This window comes from Triticum aestivum, chromosome 2B (genome assembly GCF_018294505.1).
Source record: "Triticum aestivum cultivar Chinese Spring chromosome 2B, IWGSC CS RefSeq v2.1, whole genome shotgun sequence".
Classification (NCBI taxonomy): Eukaryota; Viridiplantae; Streptophyta; class Magnoliopsida; order Poales; family Poaceae; genus Triticum; species Triticum aestivum.
This window is the reverse complement of record NC_057798.1, coordinates 13,075,178-13,089,893: the sequence shown is the minus strand read 5'-3', so window position 1 is coordinate 13,089,893 and position 14,716 is coordinate 13,075,178. Positions and strand designations below refer to the sequence as shown.

The 14,716-nt window shown below is 47.7% G+C and overlaps 2 protein-coding genes across 4 annotated transcripts in view; both read left to right on the top strand.

Moving 5' to 3' along the window:
* The window catches only part of LOC123043119 (L-type lectin-domain containing receptor kinase IX.2), an 18,882-nt gene that overhangs the window by 851 nt on the left and 3,315 nt on the right, over window positions 1-14,716 (top strand). Inside the window, exons 2-3 of the mRNA XM_044465467.1 lie at window positions 5,453-5,868; window positions 9,564-9,645. Of these exons, the coding sequence (XP_044321402.1) occupies window positions 5,453-5,868; window positions 9,564-9,645 (498 nt within the window). The remainder of the gene's footprint in view (window positions 1-5,452; window positions 5,869-9,563; window positions 9,646-14,716) is intronic.
* LOC123043120 (uncharacterized) lies at window positions 6,045-9,500 on the top strand. Of its 3 annotated transcripts, XR_006419029.1 has the most exons (6): window positions 6,045-6,428; window positions 6,610-7,622; window positions 7,728-7,822; window positions 8,312-8,613; window positions 9,014-9,202; window positions 9,289-9,308. XR_006419029.1 is itself a non-coding variant. In XM_044465469.1 (5 exons), exons 2-5 carry the CDS (start codon window positions 6,619-6,621, stop codon window positions 9,348-9,350), a joined length of 1,941 nt encoding a protein of 646 aa, XP_044321404.1. In that variant the 5' UTR covers window positions 6,046-6,428; window positions 6,610-6,618; the 3' UTR covers window positions 9,351-9,500. The 3 variants fall into 3 exon arrangements, 2 of the variants coding, with proteins under 2 accessions (XP_044321404.1, XP_044321403.1); XM_044465469.1 differs by having other exon boundaries at window positions 6,046-6,428; window positions 8,423-9,202; window positions 9,289-9,500; XM_044465468.1 differs by having other exon boundaries at window positions 6,046-6,428; window positions 8,312-9,202; window positions 9,289-9,500.

Genomic DNA, 14,716 nt, shown 5'->3' with positions numbered 1-14,716 from the left:
CTGTCGCTGACACTTTGCCGTTGTCAGAATTCCCCCTCAGACCATATGCAATTACGAGCAATTCATCTTGTAACCTCGTAAGATACTGCACTGATCCTGTAACTGTATCCTTTCCATCCCCATGTACTACATTATTCCTCAGATTCCATGCCTGCCACATCATTAACAAAATCTTGCACCTGACTTCCTTGGGGTTTGCTAGCAGTAGCAATTGCAGCCAATCTGGCCCTGTAAATCTGAACTCCGAGTCCTTTGGCAGATCCCACACATCCCTCAATGCACGTCTTAGCGCCACACTCCTAGTGCAAGAAAAAACAGCGTGGTGCTCATCTTCCCTCTCTGCTTCACAGATTTCACAAATGTTATCTACAGTGATGGTCCTTCTGAAAGTATTATGCTTGGTAGCCAGAGTTTTGGTAGCCACTCTCCATCCAAAGATTTTTACCTTTTCCGGTACATTAGCTTTCCAAATGGCATCCCAAATACTTCGGTCTCCCGGATCGCTCGAGGAGCTAGTCGCCAGTAGTGTACTATTCCTTTTGAGCGAGTCTGCTAACTTATATGCACTTTTAACCGTGAACACTCCAGTTTTCTCGTAATGCCAAGCCACACAATCCTCGATTTTCGCCCTCGGAATTTTAAGTTGACAGATTTCATCACCATCAAAAGTATGGAAAATCTGCCTGATCAGTCCAACCTTCCACTCTTTCGTCTCCGGGTCAATCAGTTGGTTAACCCATCTTAGTCTTGACCTTCTGGTAAACGAGGCCACTCTCAAGCCCTCCTTCCTGGGTATCCATTGGTCTCTAGTGATCTGGATCTTTTTTCCATCCCCAACTCGCCAGATTAGGCCCTTCTTTAGGAGCTCCAGCCCAAACTCAATTCCTCTCCAAAAAGGGGATGCATCAGAGGGAAAAACCGTATCAAGCAAGTTGCCGTTGGGGTAGTACTTGGATTTAAGGACCCTAGCACACAAACTTGTCGGATTCTGAATCAACCTCCACCCCTGTCGAGCTAAGAGAGCCTGGTTAAAAAGATGCATATCCCGGAATCCGATGCCACCGTCTCTCTTAGGTTTTGTCATATTCTCCCAAGACATCCAATGGACCTTGCGCTTCTCATCTTTGTCCCCCCACCAAAAGTCCCTGATCACTTTTTCATATTTGTCGCAGAAGCTTTGGTTTAGTTTGAACACTCCCATAACGAAGGTTGGGAGGCCTTGCGCCACTGCCTTGACATTTACCTCCTTTGCCGCCTGAGACATATACCTCTCATTCCAGTCGTTGCACCTTTTACCAAATCTCTCCATGATCGGCTGAAAACAACCATTTTTCATTCAACCCTCCGGTGTAGGGAGTCCCAAATATTTACTTTCAAAGGAGGCTGCCTCCACGCCCAAGATTTCCTTAATGTCATCTCTTACCTGGGCCGGACAAGCTTCACAGAATAGGAGTGAGCACTTGTTTCTACTCAGCAATTGCCCGGTGGCCAGCTGGAACTCTTCTAGCACCTCCCCCACCCTCCTAGCTTGGGTTGGTGACGCTTTGAAAAAGAGTAGGCTGTCATCGGCAAATAGGAGGTTTGAGATTCCCGGACTTCTCCGAGCCACCTTCAGAGGCGTGATGCGCCCGGAGCTTACCTCTCGGCCTAGAAGGGTTGCCAAACCATCAGCCACAAAGAGAAATAAATATGGGCTCAAAGGGTCACCTTGTCTGAGTCCCCTGGTGGGTGTGAAAGATTCCAACATTTCCCCATTGCACCTGACAAAAAACCTGACCGACCGGACACATGTCATCACCCACTTCGTCCACTTCTCCTCAAACCCTAGCTTGTGTAGCACTCCTTCCAAGAAGCACCAGTCCACTCGATTGTAAGCTTTAGGAAGATCAAGCTTGTATGCACAGTGGGTATCTTTCTGATTTTTGCTGTGTTGGATCTTATGGAAACACTCAAACGCGATAAGTGCATTGTCAGTTATCATTCTGCCAGGGATGAATGCACTCTGTGATTCAGAGATGAGGTCATCCAGGAACGGGCGCAATCTGTTTACCAACACCTTTGATATGACCTTGTATATAACGTTGCAGAGGCTAATGGGGCGGTAGTCCTTGATGCATTTTGGATCATTGTTTTTCGGGATTAGGACTATTGTTGTCTCATTTACACCATCTGGCATTACACCATCAGTGAAAAAGTTCAAGACTCCTTGGGTCACCTCTTCCTTCAGCGTAGCCCAGTTCCTTTGAAAGAAGCGAGCCGGGAATCCGTCCGGCCCAGGTGCTTTCAATGGACCAATCTGAAACAGAGCATCACTTATTTCATTTTCAGAGAACGGTTTTGTGAGAGCCTCATTCATTTGGTCATCCACTCTTCTAGGGATAAGGTCAATCAGTGGTTGAGGATCTACATTTGCATCTTCCTCATACAAACCTTTAAAGTAATTATTAATCTCATCATGAATTTGTTCATTACTTTCCGCCCAGGAGCCATCTTCCTTTTTAAGCTTTGTGATCTTGTTCTTCCTCCTCCTCCATGTTGCCTTCCTATGAAAGAAATCCGTGTTTCTATCCCCCTCCTTGAGCCATTTAATTCGCGACCGTTGTCTCCACATTAACTCCTCTCGCAGCAGCCATTCATCGAGCTCTGACTCGGTCACTTTGATCTTTTTATCAGTCTCTGGCGAGGGAGGGTTCATTCTAAAATTTTCCAGTTTTGTACGCAAACCCTTGATGCTGTTCTGGACTGAACTGAATTCTTTCATTGCCCACTTGCTTAGAACGTCCTGCATGGTATTTAGCTTCCTCAACAAACCTTCGAGCGAGCTTTCTTTACCTCCCTTACTCCATGTACTGCTCACTACATCTGCCAGTGAGACACAACGTTCCCACATTGCTTCGTATCTGAAAGGTTTTTTTGCTGGTCTCCATTCTTTCCTCGCGCCAAACCGCAGCAGAAGGGGAGCATGATCCGATCTGGATGAGCAAATGTGCTCCAGCGTGGCCTCCCTAAAGATCTTGCTCCACTCCGGGGAGGCAACCCCTCTATCCAAACGTGCCCTCACATTGTTGTGGCCACTTTGTTTGTTGTTGTAAGTCCATGTGGTGCCCTTGAACCCCAAGTCATGCAGGTTGCAATCCGCAAGTACTCTCCGGAAATCTGCCATGTTACTTTCAGACCTCCTTGCACGCGAAAAATGCTCACTTTGCCACATAGTCTCGTTAAAATCACCTATCATGAGCCAAGGTTCAGATGAGTTATGTCTAATCCTTCTCAAGAGTTCCCACATGTGGTGTCTCTCATGGGCTTTTGGTTCGCCGTAAACAAAGGTACCCCTCCACTGAATACCATTGGGAGTTAAACGAATCAACACATCTATGTACCTCAGCCCAATAGCGATCTCTTTTATTTCAACATTTTCATCATAAAATAGTGCAATCCCGCCCCCCTTACCAGTACCAGAACGCACAATACAATGCCTGAGGCCTAGCCTCCATCTCAAGTTATTCACGTACTCATCGCTTTTCCTTGTTTCCGACAGAAATACCAACTTAGGCTTGTGAGTGTGCACTAGGCCCACTAGCTCTCGAACTGTACGGGGTTGCCCAATCCCCCGACAGTTCCAGCTAAGGAGCGTCATGGCTCCTGGCGGGCACTCTCATTAGCGCCCGCCAGTTGACCGAGAGCCCCGGGATCGGTTGCTTCCGTTCCGCCTTCTTCACCAGAGTTCTCGTTCTCCTCTCTATCCTCAGTGCCCTTCTTTTTCTTGTCTTGATCAGTGGGTTCTCCACCGTCAATACCACCAGAGTTTTCTGTCCCTGGAACTATACTCGTGCCTCTTTTCCCCAGCACTGACGCAGGATCAATTGTATTTCCTGCCGTTCTCTGAATCACTGGTGGGAACTCTAGGTGCCCCCCGTCGCCTGCATCTGCCATAGCTGGGCCAGCCTCGAAAGGCGGTTTGGGTTTAGGCTTGTCGATGTCGGCCCCTTTTCCTGCCACTTCAGAGCCCACCACAGCAGGTTTTGTAGCCACCAGTTCAGCAACCCGCTTAGAAACAAGAACTCTATCCATCAGCACGCTCTGATCAGAGTCCAAGCGTATCGCGTTCACAGCCGCGATGGTCTTCACCTGCGTGTTGCTCACAGTTTCCTTCGCCGCCATCACAGAAGTATCTATTAGTTTTCCCTCCGCCTTCTGGTCTGTAGTTATAGCCGCTCCTTCAGAGCCAACCTCAGCGGTTGGGTTCAGTCCATCAAGGATGCTTCTGTGATGGCTAATTTCCACCCTGGATGCACGGCCTTCCTCACCAATGGTTGGGTCTGTACCCATTACCCCTGTAAATACCGTGGCAAAGACAGTAGCCGCAATCTGTGCCTTGTTATGACCCTCACGGTTCAGGTTCAGATCCACTGCAGCTTGCCCAATAGTCGGGTTCGCAGGAGTAGCAACAACAGCAGATTCAGCCGCATGGAACTGGGGGATTAGACCAAAATCCGGTGGGCATTGCAGATCGTCCCCAACCTTCTCACTCCCAGTCGTTGCAATTTTATCAGAGCCCAAGTACAGAATCCCGAAGGGCCCTTTTTCCACTTGCTTCGTTTGCATCACATGAGGGCATGCACCCACTGCTTCCTGGTGCTTCTCTCTCAGAACTGTACATACCTTTCCATCATGTGCTTCACTGCCTCCCATTACTATGTCTGGTGGATCACCCGTTTGGGTTTGGCTGATTTGTTCCTCCTCCCACTGATCTTGTCTCTCCTGCTGCACCAGCTTTAGATTCCTCCTGATCTGATTCAGAAAGTGATCCCTCTCTACGTTTGTACTAGAAGGCATACTATACATGGGGATGAACTGTTGCTCAATTACTCTCTTTTCTTGCCGATGCACATTCTCATCATGAGCGAATGTTGATGAGTCATACGGGATATCTTCCTCTTTGACAGTATCACACACCGTCACATCTATGATCCGATCCTCCTTAACTCCATGCAATTCTACTGGACATGTTGGATGAGTTGTGTGTACCTGTTGTTCTTGTCTGATCTCCTGATCTAATTCTCCCGATTTTACTCCAAGCCCGCGATCCAGATCCTCTCTCATGGTAAGCAATTTATCCCTGATCCTCTCTAACGCCGCCTCGCCTGGCTGTGTTCTCCGGCCAACAATTCCATCGAGGCCGCCTAGTCGCTGCTTCCTATCCAATGCGAGTCCCTTGATCGCCTTTCTGGTTCTCTCCCAAGCCTCTCTCAATCCCAGCGGGTCCTCCACGATCCGCAGCATCTCTCCTCTCCCTTCTGGTGTTCTCACTCTCCCTAGATCGTGGGATCTCGCCGCCGGCGAGACCGCTTCCGTCGCGATCTGAGATCGCCATCCGGTCGCCCCGACAGGGGGTGCGGGAATCACGGTCATCTTCTTTTTTACTTTTTCATCAACTATGTGGACTTTTATGGTGGCATGGCTTTCTTCCTCGGCAATTTCGAATCCACGATGCCGCCGGACTCTTACGAGGGTGGCCTCGGCCTCATGCCGTCCCTCTTTAGTGGGTTCGCCTTGCGCACCAACCAGTTCATCGCCGTGGAGTTCGACACATTCCAAGACGCCTTGGACCCCAATCCGAACTCCACTGACGATCACATCGGCATCGACATCAACTCCGTGAGCTCGGAGAATTGGACAAGCTTGGGCAGCATCGGCCTCAGACTCAGAGGCTACATGACGGCCACCATCTCCTTTAACAGCACCACCCAGATGCTGGTCGCCAACCTGCAGTTTGATGACCATAATAATTCTGTCCCCGTTCAGGTCAGCAGGCAGTTACCCTTTCCGATCAACACCTTGCTCCCAGCTCAAGTGGCAGTGGGGTTTTCTGCGGCCAGGGGCGGATCTGGGCCCCAGGCCCCCAGGGCCCAGGCCCGGGGCGTGGCATTTTTTTTTAGTTATTACCTATGTATGTTTTTGAATGGGCCCGGGGCTTGGCCCAGTACACATCCAGGGCCCAGGCCAGGCAGTCCCCGTACCGCAGCCTCGCATCGCACGGGCGCATCAGCCACCGCTCGCCCATGCCCGCTTCGTTCCCCAGAGCACAGACCTAGATCGACTGGACGCAGAGGCCAGAGGACGCAGGCAGCCGCCGCCGCCGCCGCTGGTGACTTCCCTCCGCTCCGCCCTCCCCTGCTCTGCTCGCCTACTCCGCCGCGGCGCTGCTCCCCACCTGCTCGCCCGCTCCGCCTCCGCGGTGCTCGCCTGCTCCGCCGCCCTCCTACGCCCTCCGCCGCCAACCTGGGCTGGTCCCCTGCTGCTCCGGCCTCCGGTGCTCGCCGGCTCGCCGCCTCGACCTCTCCTGCCTCCAGGCGGCCACGCGGCCCCGCCGTATTCCCTCAATCCCTCTCAGGACTGCTGCCTCTGCTGACTGCTGCCCAGAATTGGTAATGGGGCTGCTGTTTATGTTGATACAAATTTCAAAGATTAAACACTTTTTATCTGCAATCTGCATCTGCTTATGAAGTTGGTTGCTGCTGCTGTCATGCATTAAATTTCACTTGAATTGTATTTGGATGTGAATGTTGCTGTTGCTATTGTTAATGTCAATTTCATTTCATTTTGTAGAAATAAAAGATGAAGAGATATTTTTCATCCGTGGCCGCAACAGAAGTGCCTACACCCGGAGTTTTAGCAGGGAATCAAGGGGCCGAGAGGACTGAAGCAAGTCCAGAAAATGAAACAGCTGCAGAAATGGGACCACCACCTTCAATCTCAACTCGAGAAAGCAACGTTTTTGTTATTCCTGATTCTGCTCGTGGTCAACTAAGGGAAGGTGATATTGAACCTGATCCTGGTCGTAGGAAACCTATTGAAAGCTTAGATCCGGATATTAGAGATGTTGCTAGAAGGATGTATGTAAATATGGGTCCATGCCAACCAAGTGGTCATAAATTTAAAAAAGAAACTAGAGGAAATTCTTTGAAAAAGAGATCCTTTCAAGCTAAATGGTTCGGGAAGCATTCTGATTGGTTGGAATATAGTGTTGCTAAGGAGGCAGCCTTTTGTTTCTATTGCTTTCTTTTTAAGCAACCTAGAGCAGAAAACTATGGTGTTGAGGCATTCACAACAGTAGGGTTTAAAAATTGGAAGGATGGACTTAGTATTATTGATACACATGTTGGTAAACATGATAGTGCTCACAATAAAGCTAGACAACAATATGTGGCTTTCAAAAATCAAAGTCAATCTCTTGTAAATGTGATGGATCGTGGCACCATAAAGACCCAAGAAGAATATAAAGCTCGTCTTATCATTATTTTGGGTGTTATAAGATTTCTTCTATTACAAGCTCTTGCTTTTCGTGGTCATGATGAGAGCTCCAGTTCAAAGAATAGGGGAAATTTTTTGGAGATGATGAGTTGGTACAGGGAGAAGGATCCGAATGCTAAGACTTTGCTTGATAGTGCGGGCGGGAACCATTTGATGACTTCACATGGGATACAATTGCAGTCGTGTCAAGCTTGTGCTGAAGAGACCACCAAAGCAATTATTGATGATATTGGAGATAGAAATTTTTCTTTACTTGTTGATGAGTCTAGAGATGCATCAATAAAGGAGCAAATGGCTATGGTTTTAAGGTTTGTAACTTTGCATCTTTTATGTTAGTTGCTGTTTTGTTCTTTACTAATAGTAGTAGTGTAGTACCTAATTGTTGGTTACTCGTGCTTCTTTGTGTTATGTAGGTATGTTGATAAACATGGGTATGCGATTGAGAGGTTCATTGGGATTAAGCATGTTGGTGACACAAGAGCGGCTTCTCTAAAAGCAGCTTTGGATGGTATGTTTCTTAAACATGGCTTGTCTATGTCTAAATTGAGAGGGCAAGGGTACGATGGAGCTTCTAACATGAGAGGACAATTTCGTGGGTTGCAAAGGTTGATACTAGATGAAAATCCTTATGCATTTTATATTCATTGCTTTGCCCATCAGTTGCAGTTAGTGGTTGTTGCTGTTGCCAAGTGTTGTTCCTCTGTATTGGATTTCTTTAACCACATAACTTTGATTGTCAACACTGTCAATGCTTCTTGTAAGAGACATGATGAACTAGCCCAAGAACAACATGATAATATTGTGAGTCAACTGGAGTCCGGGGAAATATTTTCATGAAGAGGGAAAAACCAAGCAACCAACCTTGTAAGACCTGGGGATACACGGTGGGGCTCACATCATAAAACTTTGTGTCGGTTTATTGAGATGTGGACATCTGTTTTGCATGTTTTAGAGAACATTCATGATGATGCAGAGAATTTAACACAAAGAACCACAGCAGGTGGCTTGATATCTCAGATGGAAACTTTTGAATTTGTTTTCATATTGCATATTATGATCAAACTATTGGAAAAGACTAATGAGTTATCACAATGTTTGCAAAGGAAAGATCAAAACATTGTTCTAGCAGTGAGTTTGATTGGGATCACATTGCGGCAACTTCAAAATATAAGAGAAAATGGTTGGGATCAACTCTTGAAGGACACAACTGACTTTTGTGTTAAGCATAACATTATATTGCCTAACATGGATGATACAATACCCGCTCGGGGTCGTTCAAGGGGGCGTGGTGGTCAAATGGTAACTTTCTATCAACGCTTCAGATATGAAATATTCAATGTTCTGCTTGATCAAATAATTACTGAGTTAAATAACCGCTTTGCTGAAAGATCTACTCAATTGTTGAGATGCATTGCTTGTCTTGATCCAAGGAACTCATTTGCTAATTTTGATGAAGACAAACTTGTTCAACTTGCTGAGATGTATGCTGATGACTTCTCCATATATGAGATTTCTTTTGTCCTTAGAAACCAACTTGAAAACTTCATTGCTGATGTGAGAGCTGATTCAAGTTTTGTTAGTTGTAATGATCTTGGTAGTCTTGCTGTGAAGATGGTTCGGACTGATAGACACATGGTCTTTCCTTTGGTATATCATCTTATTGAGTTGACATTGATTTTGCCTGTTGCAACCGCATCAGTGGAAAGAGCTTTCTCAGCTATGAGTATTATCAAGACTGAGTTGAGGAATAAGATGGGTGATGATTGGTTGAATTTTTCCATGGTCTGCAATATTGAGCGAGAAATATTTGCAAAGGTTGATGATGATGCTATTATATATCGCTTTCAATCCTATAGATGTCGCAAAGGAACTTTACCTCGTCGTAGTAGTAAGTTTTCAACTCTGTACAATGTTAATGGTTTCACTTAATGTTTATGTCTCCTGTTATGAAATTTTACTTTTCATTTCTCCAAGGTGTTGGCTCTTCTTCCACCGTTGATCAAGTTATGGAAGACGCTGATGAAGCAAGCCACTGATTTGGTACTCTTTTTACTGCATGTACTGTTCGTAGTTTTTGTCATCTTGTTTTTATCTATTTTGTTGTATCTTTAAGCATTGAATTTAAATTCGAAATTATTGGTACAATTGAGCCATATTTGAGGTAGCTATAGTTTGATGGAGGTTAAGTTTTTCTCTCGCGAAATTTTTTTTTGGGCCCGGGGCTTGCTCCATTCCTGGATCCGCCACTGTCTGCGGCCACCGGCTTAAGCATGGATCTACATCAGATACTGTCATGGTCATTCAACTCGTCCCTTGCTCTGCCCGACGAAGGTATTATTGTTATACACATTTATTTATTCATTTATTTATTTATTCAATCAATTCAATGCAAAATGCAAACATTAAAAAGAATCCGGGATAAGGAAAACAGACAAACAAAACAAAAAAGGAAAAAAAGTCGTCCTCAGCCAAGGAGGCATACACATCTACACCATCGTCCACCCCTTTTTTACAGCCACACACGAGCTCACTATCCCCACGTTCCATTCCTTATCCCTTCCATCCACGATTTGTGTTTCATATAACAAAAAAAACAAAAAAAAAAATAGCACGCTATGTTATAGGGTCGTTATAGCGTATCTGGAATGGCCAAATTACGTTTTAGCAAATTTGCTCGTTACGGCTCTATTCGCGCTATAACACCCTATTTTCGACACTAAACGGGATAAGGTTGTAGCGTTTTAGTGTGTATCACATAGCAGCCCATCAGGCATCGCCGCATCGCATTGACCCACCTCTCTCTCTCTCTCTCCCGACTGTACCTGGCCATAACTTGGGTCGGACCAGGCCTAAAAAAACCGACATCAGAGATCCCAGGCCCGGGCCTAGCCCGTCCCTGCCTTCGGGCCTAGTTTTAAGGGGCCCAAGCATGGCTCGTCCCTGCCTTCAGGCCTATATTTAAGGGGCCCAAGCCCAGCCCATTAGTGGAAAAGCATGTTAGGCCTCTTCCGTAAAACACACATATGTCAGGCCCAAGCTCGGCCCTCCCTAGCATTGGGGTCAAAATCTAGGCCCATGCCTGATCCGTGGGGCAAGATTTGGTCGGGCCACGCCAGCCAGGCCAGGTTTCCCCTGGCGAGGTATAAGTCCCAACGCACCACATACAACCCGGCCTAGACAACTCGTCACCAATTTCCCACCAGCTCGTACAGAGGGCGGTGGTGACGTTCGTGCCTCGTGAGCGAAGGCGGAGGCAATGGTTCATTACTGGCAGCAGCTTCTCTTTATCCCCTCTCCAACAAGCGGTGTGGGCCACGCCTCCGGTTCTGGCAAGTGAGGCACTGATGTTTCTTTGTTTAAATACGAGTATTTTCTTTCCTCACAAATTAGGAGTGTATATGCCATGAGCCTAGCCCTCTTGTGCTTCTTTGTCTGTTAGGAGTGTTCCCTCTGCTTCCAAATTATGGAAGCCTTAAATTTTATGATATATTTGACATTTTTATGCAAAACGCTATTTTTAAATATAGCACGCTATAACTTGTATGGCATTTGGAGCAAGGAAGCTCTAAGTCTTGTAGCACACTATTTTTTCATACGTTTCAACTCGTCCCCGGTTCAACAACACCTTCAACGCCCAAGCCAACAACTCCTTCCCCGATTCATGTGGATGTCATGGCACTCGGAGGGCGCACCATCCGCTGAGCCGCGGTGGAGGCGCCTCTCTCCCTTTCTTCCTACATCTCCGGCCACACAGGAAAGAGGTCACTATCCATGGGATCTAGGGAGATATGCACACCGAGAGATTCGTGGCGTGTACGCAGTGATGGCGGGCTAACCCGCGCTCGCCTGCCACTCCGGCCTCCCCCGCTTCAGATCCAAACCGTGTTTCTCCCCCGCTTCAGGGCTCCTTCCTCCGGCATGTGATCCATGATGAGTAGGGTATCGTACTGTTCGAGTGTTCCTCGACTGCGTGAGAAAGCCGTCGAGCAGTGTCCTTTTTCTCTTTCTTTTCAACCAATTTTCCTAGTGGTTACACTCCGCGAAGTTTTGGCATTTACCAAGCTTGCATTTGGCAAATAACGAAAAAGGCTTTTGCCCCGCTTTATAAATAGAGCAAACAACCAGAGCCACAACGGAAACAAAGGTTCACACCGCACACTCACAAGTACAAAAGCAAGTACGAGGGTTCTGCTAAGGGCACAACTCAACAAGCCCAAAAAAGAAAAAAAAACAAGGTGGTGAAGACAACTAGACGACTAATCTGGCTCGGGGGGTGGCGGAGGGAGCGGCGGTGACAAGCGGAGCGCCATCGAGCAAAGGTAGCGATGAAGGCGGTGATGGCGTCTCGATCCTGGGGGCAGCTAAGCGGCCGCCAGAGCTGCAAGTAACCACACAATTTGAATAGAGCGTCAGTAGCATGTCGGAGCGGCGTGCGCTAGATCACAAGTCTATTGTGGACCATCCATAAAGTCCAGGCGAGGACCCCAATCTCCGTCCACCTAATGTGGCGAGATCATTGGGGGGAGGCTTGCAGTTCGGAGAATATGCCGGGAAAATTGGAGTGGCACCAATGACTGCCAACCGCTTCCCGAAAGCAGCTCCAAAGGAATTGGGCGGACACGCAAGAAAAGAAAATGTGATTCGAGTCTTCGTGAGTGCCACAAAGGGGGCAAAGCCTGGAACCCGGGCCATTACGCTTACGGACCTCCATGCCAGACGGGGTCCGACCACGGATCCATTGCCACATGAAGATCCTAATCTTCAGAGGTAGACGAATGGACCGCATCGCAGTAAGAGGCAAAGGAGAAGTGCAGGGGGCAATAGCCTGGTTCCAGACGCCAACATATGAGGTCGAAAGTGACATCCACGTCAGTCTCGTGGAGAGCAATGCAATCGAGGAGCTCATGCCAAGCCGCAAGACCCGGAGGCCCAAACGGCCTTCGGAAAGCTAGGCGCCCTAAGTCAATAAGGGCGCTCGCGACGGAAATCCTAGGGTCAACTACGACAGCGAACAAGCCAGGGAAGCGGGCGGCGAAGGGGATGTCCCCAGCCCACCGATCAAACCAGAACAGAGTGGCGGCACCTGAGCCCACCGAGATGAAGGTCCCGATGCGAAGGACCGGGAGAAGCTGGATGACGGACTGCCAAAATTGGGAGCCACCGGATCGCTGCCAGAAGGCTATCGGTTCTCCACACAAGCATTTGTTTCGGATGATGTCGAGCCAGAGACCACCGTGCCCCTGGGCAATGCACCAGAGCCATGGGAACAGAAGGGCGATATTCATACGCTGATCATGTAGTACTTCTGCTTATTATTGTCGCCTGCCTAGAAGAATCTCGCCTGGACTCTGGCAATCTTGTGATGCAAAGTCTCATGAAGTCTGTAGAAACTCACAAGGAATAGGAGTAAGCTCGACAGAGAGGAGTTGATGAGAATCATCCGGGCAGCCTTAGATAGCCACCTATCCTGCCAAGGCTCAATACAGAGCTGCAGTTTGGCCACTATCAGCCGCAAATCGGCGGCAGAAAGCCGGGAGTCACTAAATGTAATCCCTAGGTAGGTCATGGGGAAGGAGCCGAGACGACAGTTAAGGCAATTGGCGATGCTCTAGCACTCGGCAGGGGAGTAACCCATCACCATCACATCACTCTTGTCGAAGTTGATCCTGAGGCCGGACATTTGTTGGAAACAGAGGAGCGGGAATTTCAGGTTGGAGATATCCACGTCCGAGACTTCCACCACAATAATGGTGTCTTTGGCATACTGCAGGAGGGAAATCCCACAATCACTGACCAGGTGGGGAGCGATCCCTCGAATATGACCAGCTGCCTTCGCCTTGTCAAGGATGTAGGCTAGTGTGTCGACCATTTGGCAAACCAGTTGCTTTTTTCTGACAGAAAGACTGCAAGGGAGGCCCCCTGCAGTCATTAGTGTAACAAACGCAAATTACGAGTATCATGCCTTGGACCTGGGTGGGTGGGAAGATATTTGCCCCTTTCCACCACTAGGAAATGTCTTAGTTTGCAATCGACTACTTTTCACAGGGTGTATACCAAATAGGCTTTGCCGAGTATTTTGGGTACTTGGCATATGAGTTATTTTCTGTAGTGACTTTTAGTTATATACATGATTGTTTTGTATTAAATTTACGTGTACATATGGTTACTTGTTATTTTTTATCCATGCACACTAAAGTAATAGTTTTAGCCATAGTGTCATAGCCTCTTTATCTAACATAGCGGTAGAAAGTGCTATGGCTTTACTTTTAGTCTATCAAAAAGCTAAAACGCAGCTATAGCTAGTGATTTAAATCCTTGGCCGACAGTGATGCGAAGTTCCATACTAGTGCTTTGGCATTTGGCTGGAATAGATACAAAGGGGAAAGATGTGCATCTACCGATTTCTCTTACGATAATGAATATGGGATGGATGGTTTTATCTACGAGTTTAATCTAGCACATTAATATTCATAGCATGGTGGTAAATACATAGTAAAATTTTCTTTTTGCAAAAAAACTTTTGATCTATTCATCAACTGTCAAGGGAGTACAAAGAACACTAGAAGTAAAAACTACATCTAGATCTGTAGACCACTTAGCGACGGCTACAAGCACTGGATCAAGCCGAACGTGCGCCGCCGTCGTCACCTCTGCCATCGGAGCCGCACAAACATTGTTGTGATAGACAATCGGGAAGTCGTCGTGTTAAGGCCTGTAGAACCAGCATACCAAAACAACAACCGTCGTCGATAAAAAGAAGCGTAGAAACATAGAAGTAGACGTATAAAGGCCGGATTCAAGCGGGTCCAGCGAAGACAAACTCCAACCGGATCACACGAGATCCGCCAGAGGTACATCTCCACATGCCCTCCGACAATGTTAGAAGCACCGCCAGGATGCCGGCTTGGAGGGGAGAACCTTATTCCATCTTCAAGAAGCCGTCACTGTCTCGTCTTCTTGAGCATGACACACAACCTAACAAAATTTCAAAAAACAAACTAAAAATGGAGCCCTCCCGCCGACAAGGATCAAGATCCACCATGCCTCCATGGTCCAAGGACCATAGAAGATGAGGCGGACTGGTGGCGGCACCGGTGAGAGGCAGGGAAACCCTAGATGAGAGTTGGCACGAGGTAGAGCAAAGTGGTACGTGGGGGCTGCTTTTGATTAGGAAAAACATTTGCTTTCATCCGGTTGGTTTCTTCCTCCCGTAAACCGCTCCCTCTGCTCGACATGTGTTGGCCTGGCCCCACGCACCGCTCTCCACTCTCCTCATACATTCGCACGAACCACCTGCCGCACAAATCACATGTTTTACTCTACTTCATCCCCTGCCTTTTTCTCCCTCTTTTGCATCTCGCATTTCTCCGCTCCGGCAGCTCGTACCGTCGCCACGCACAAC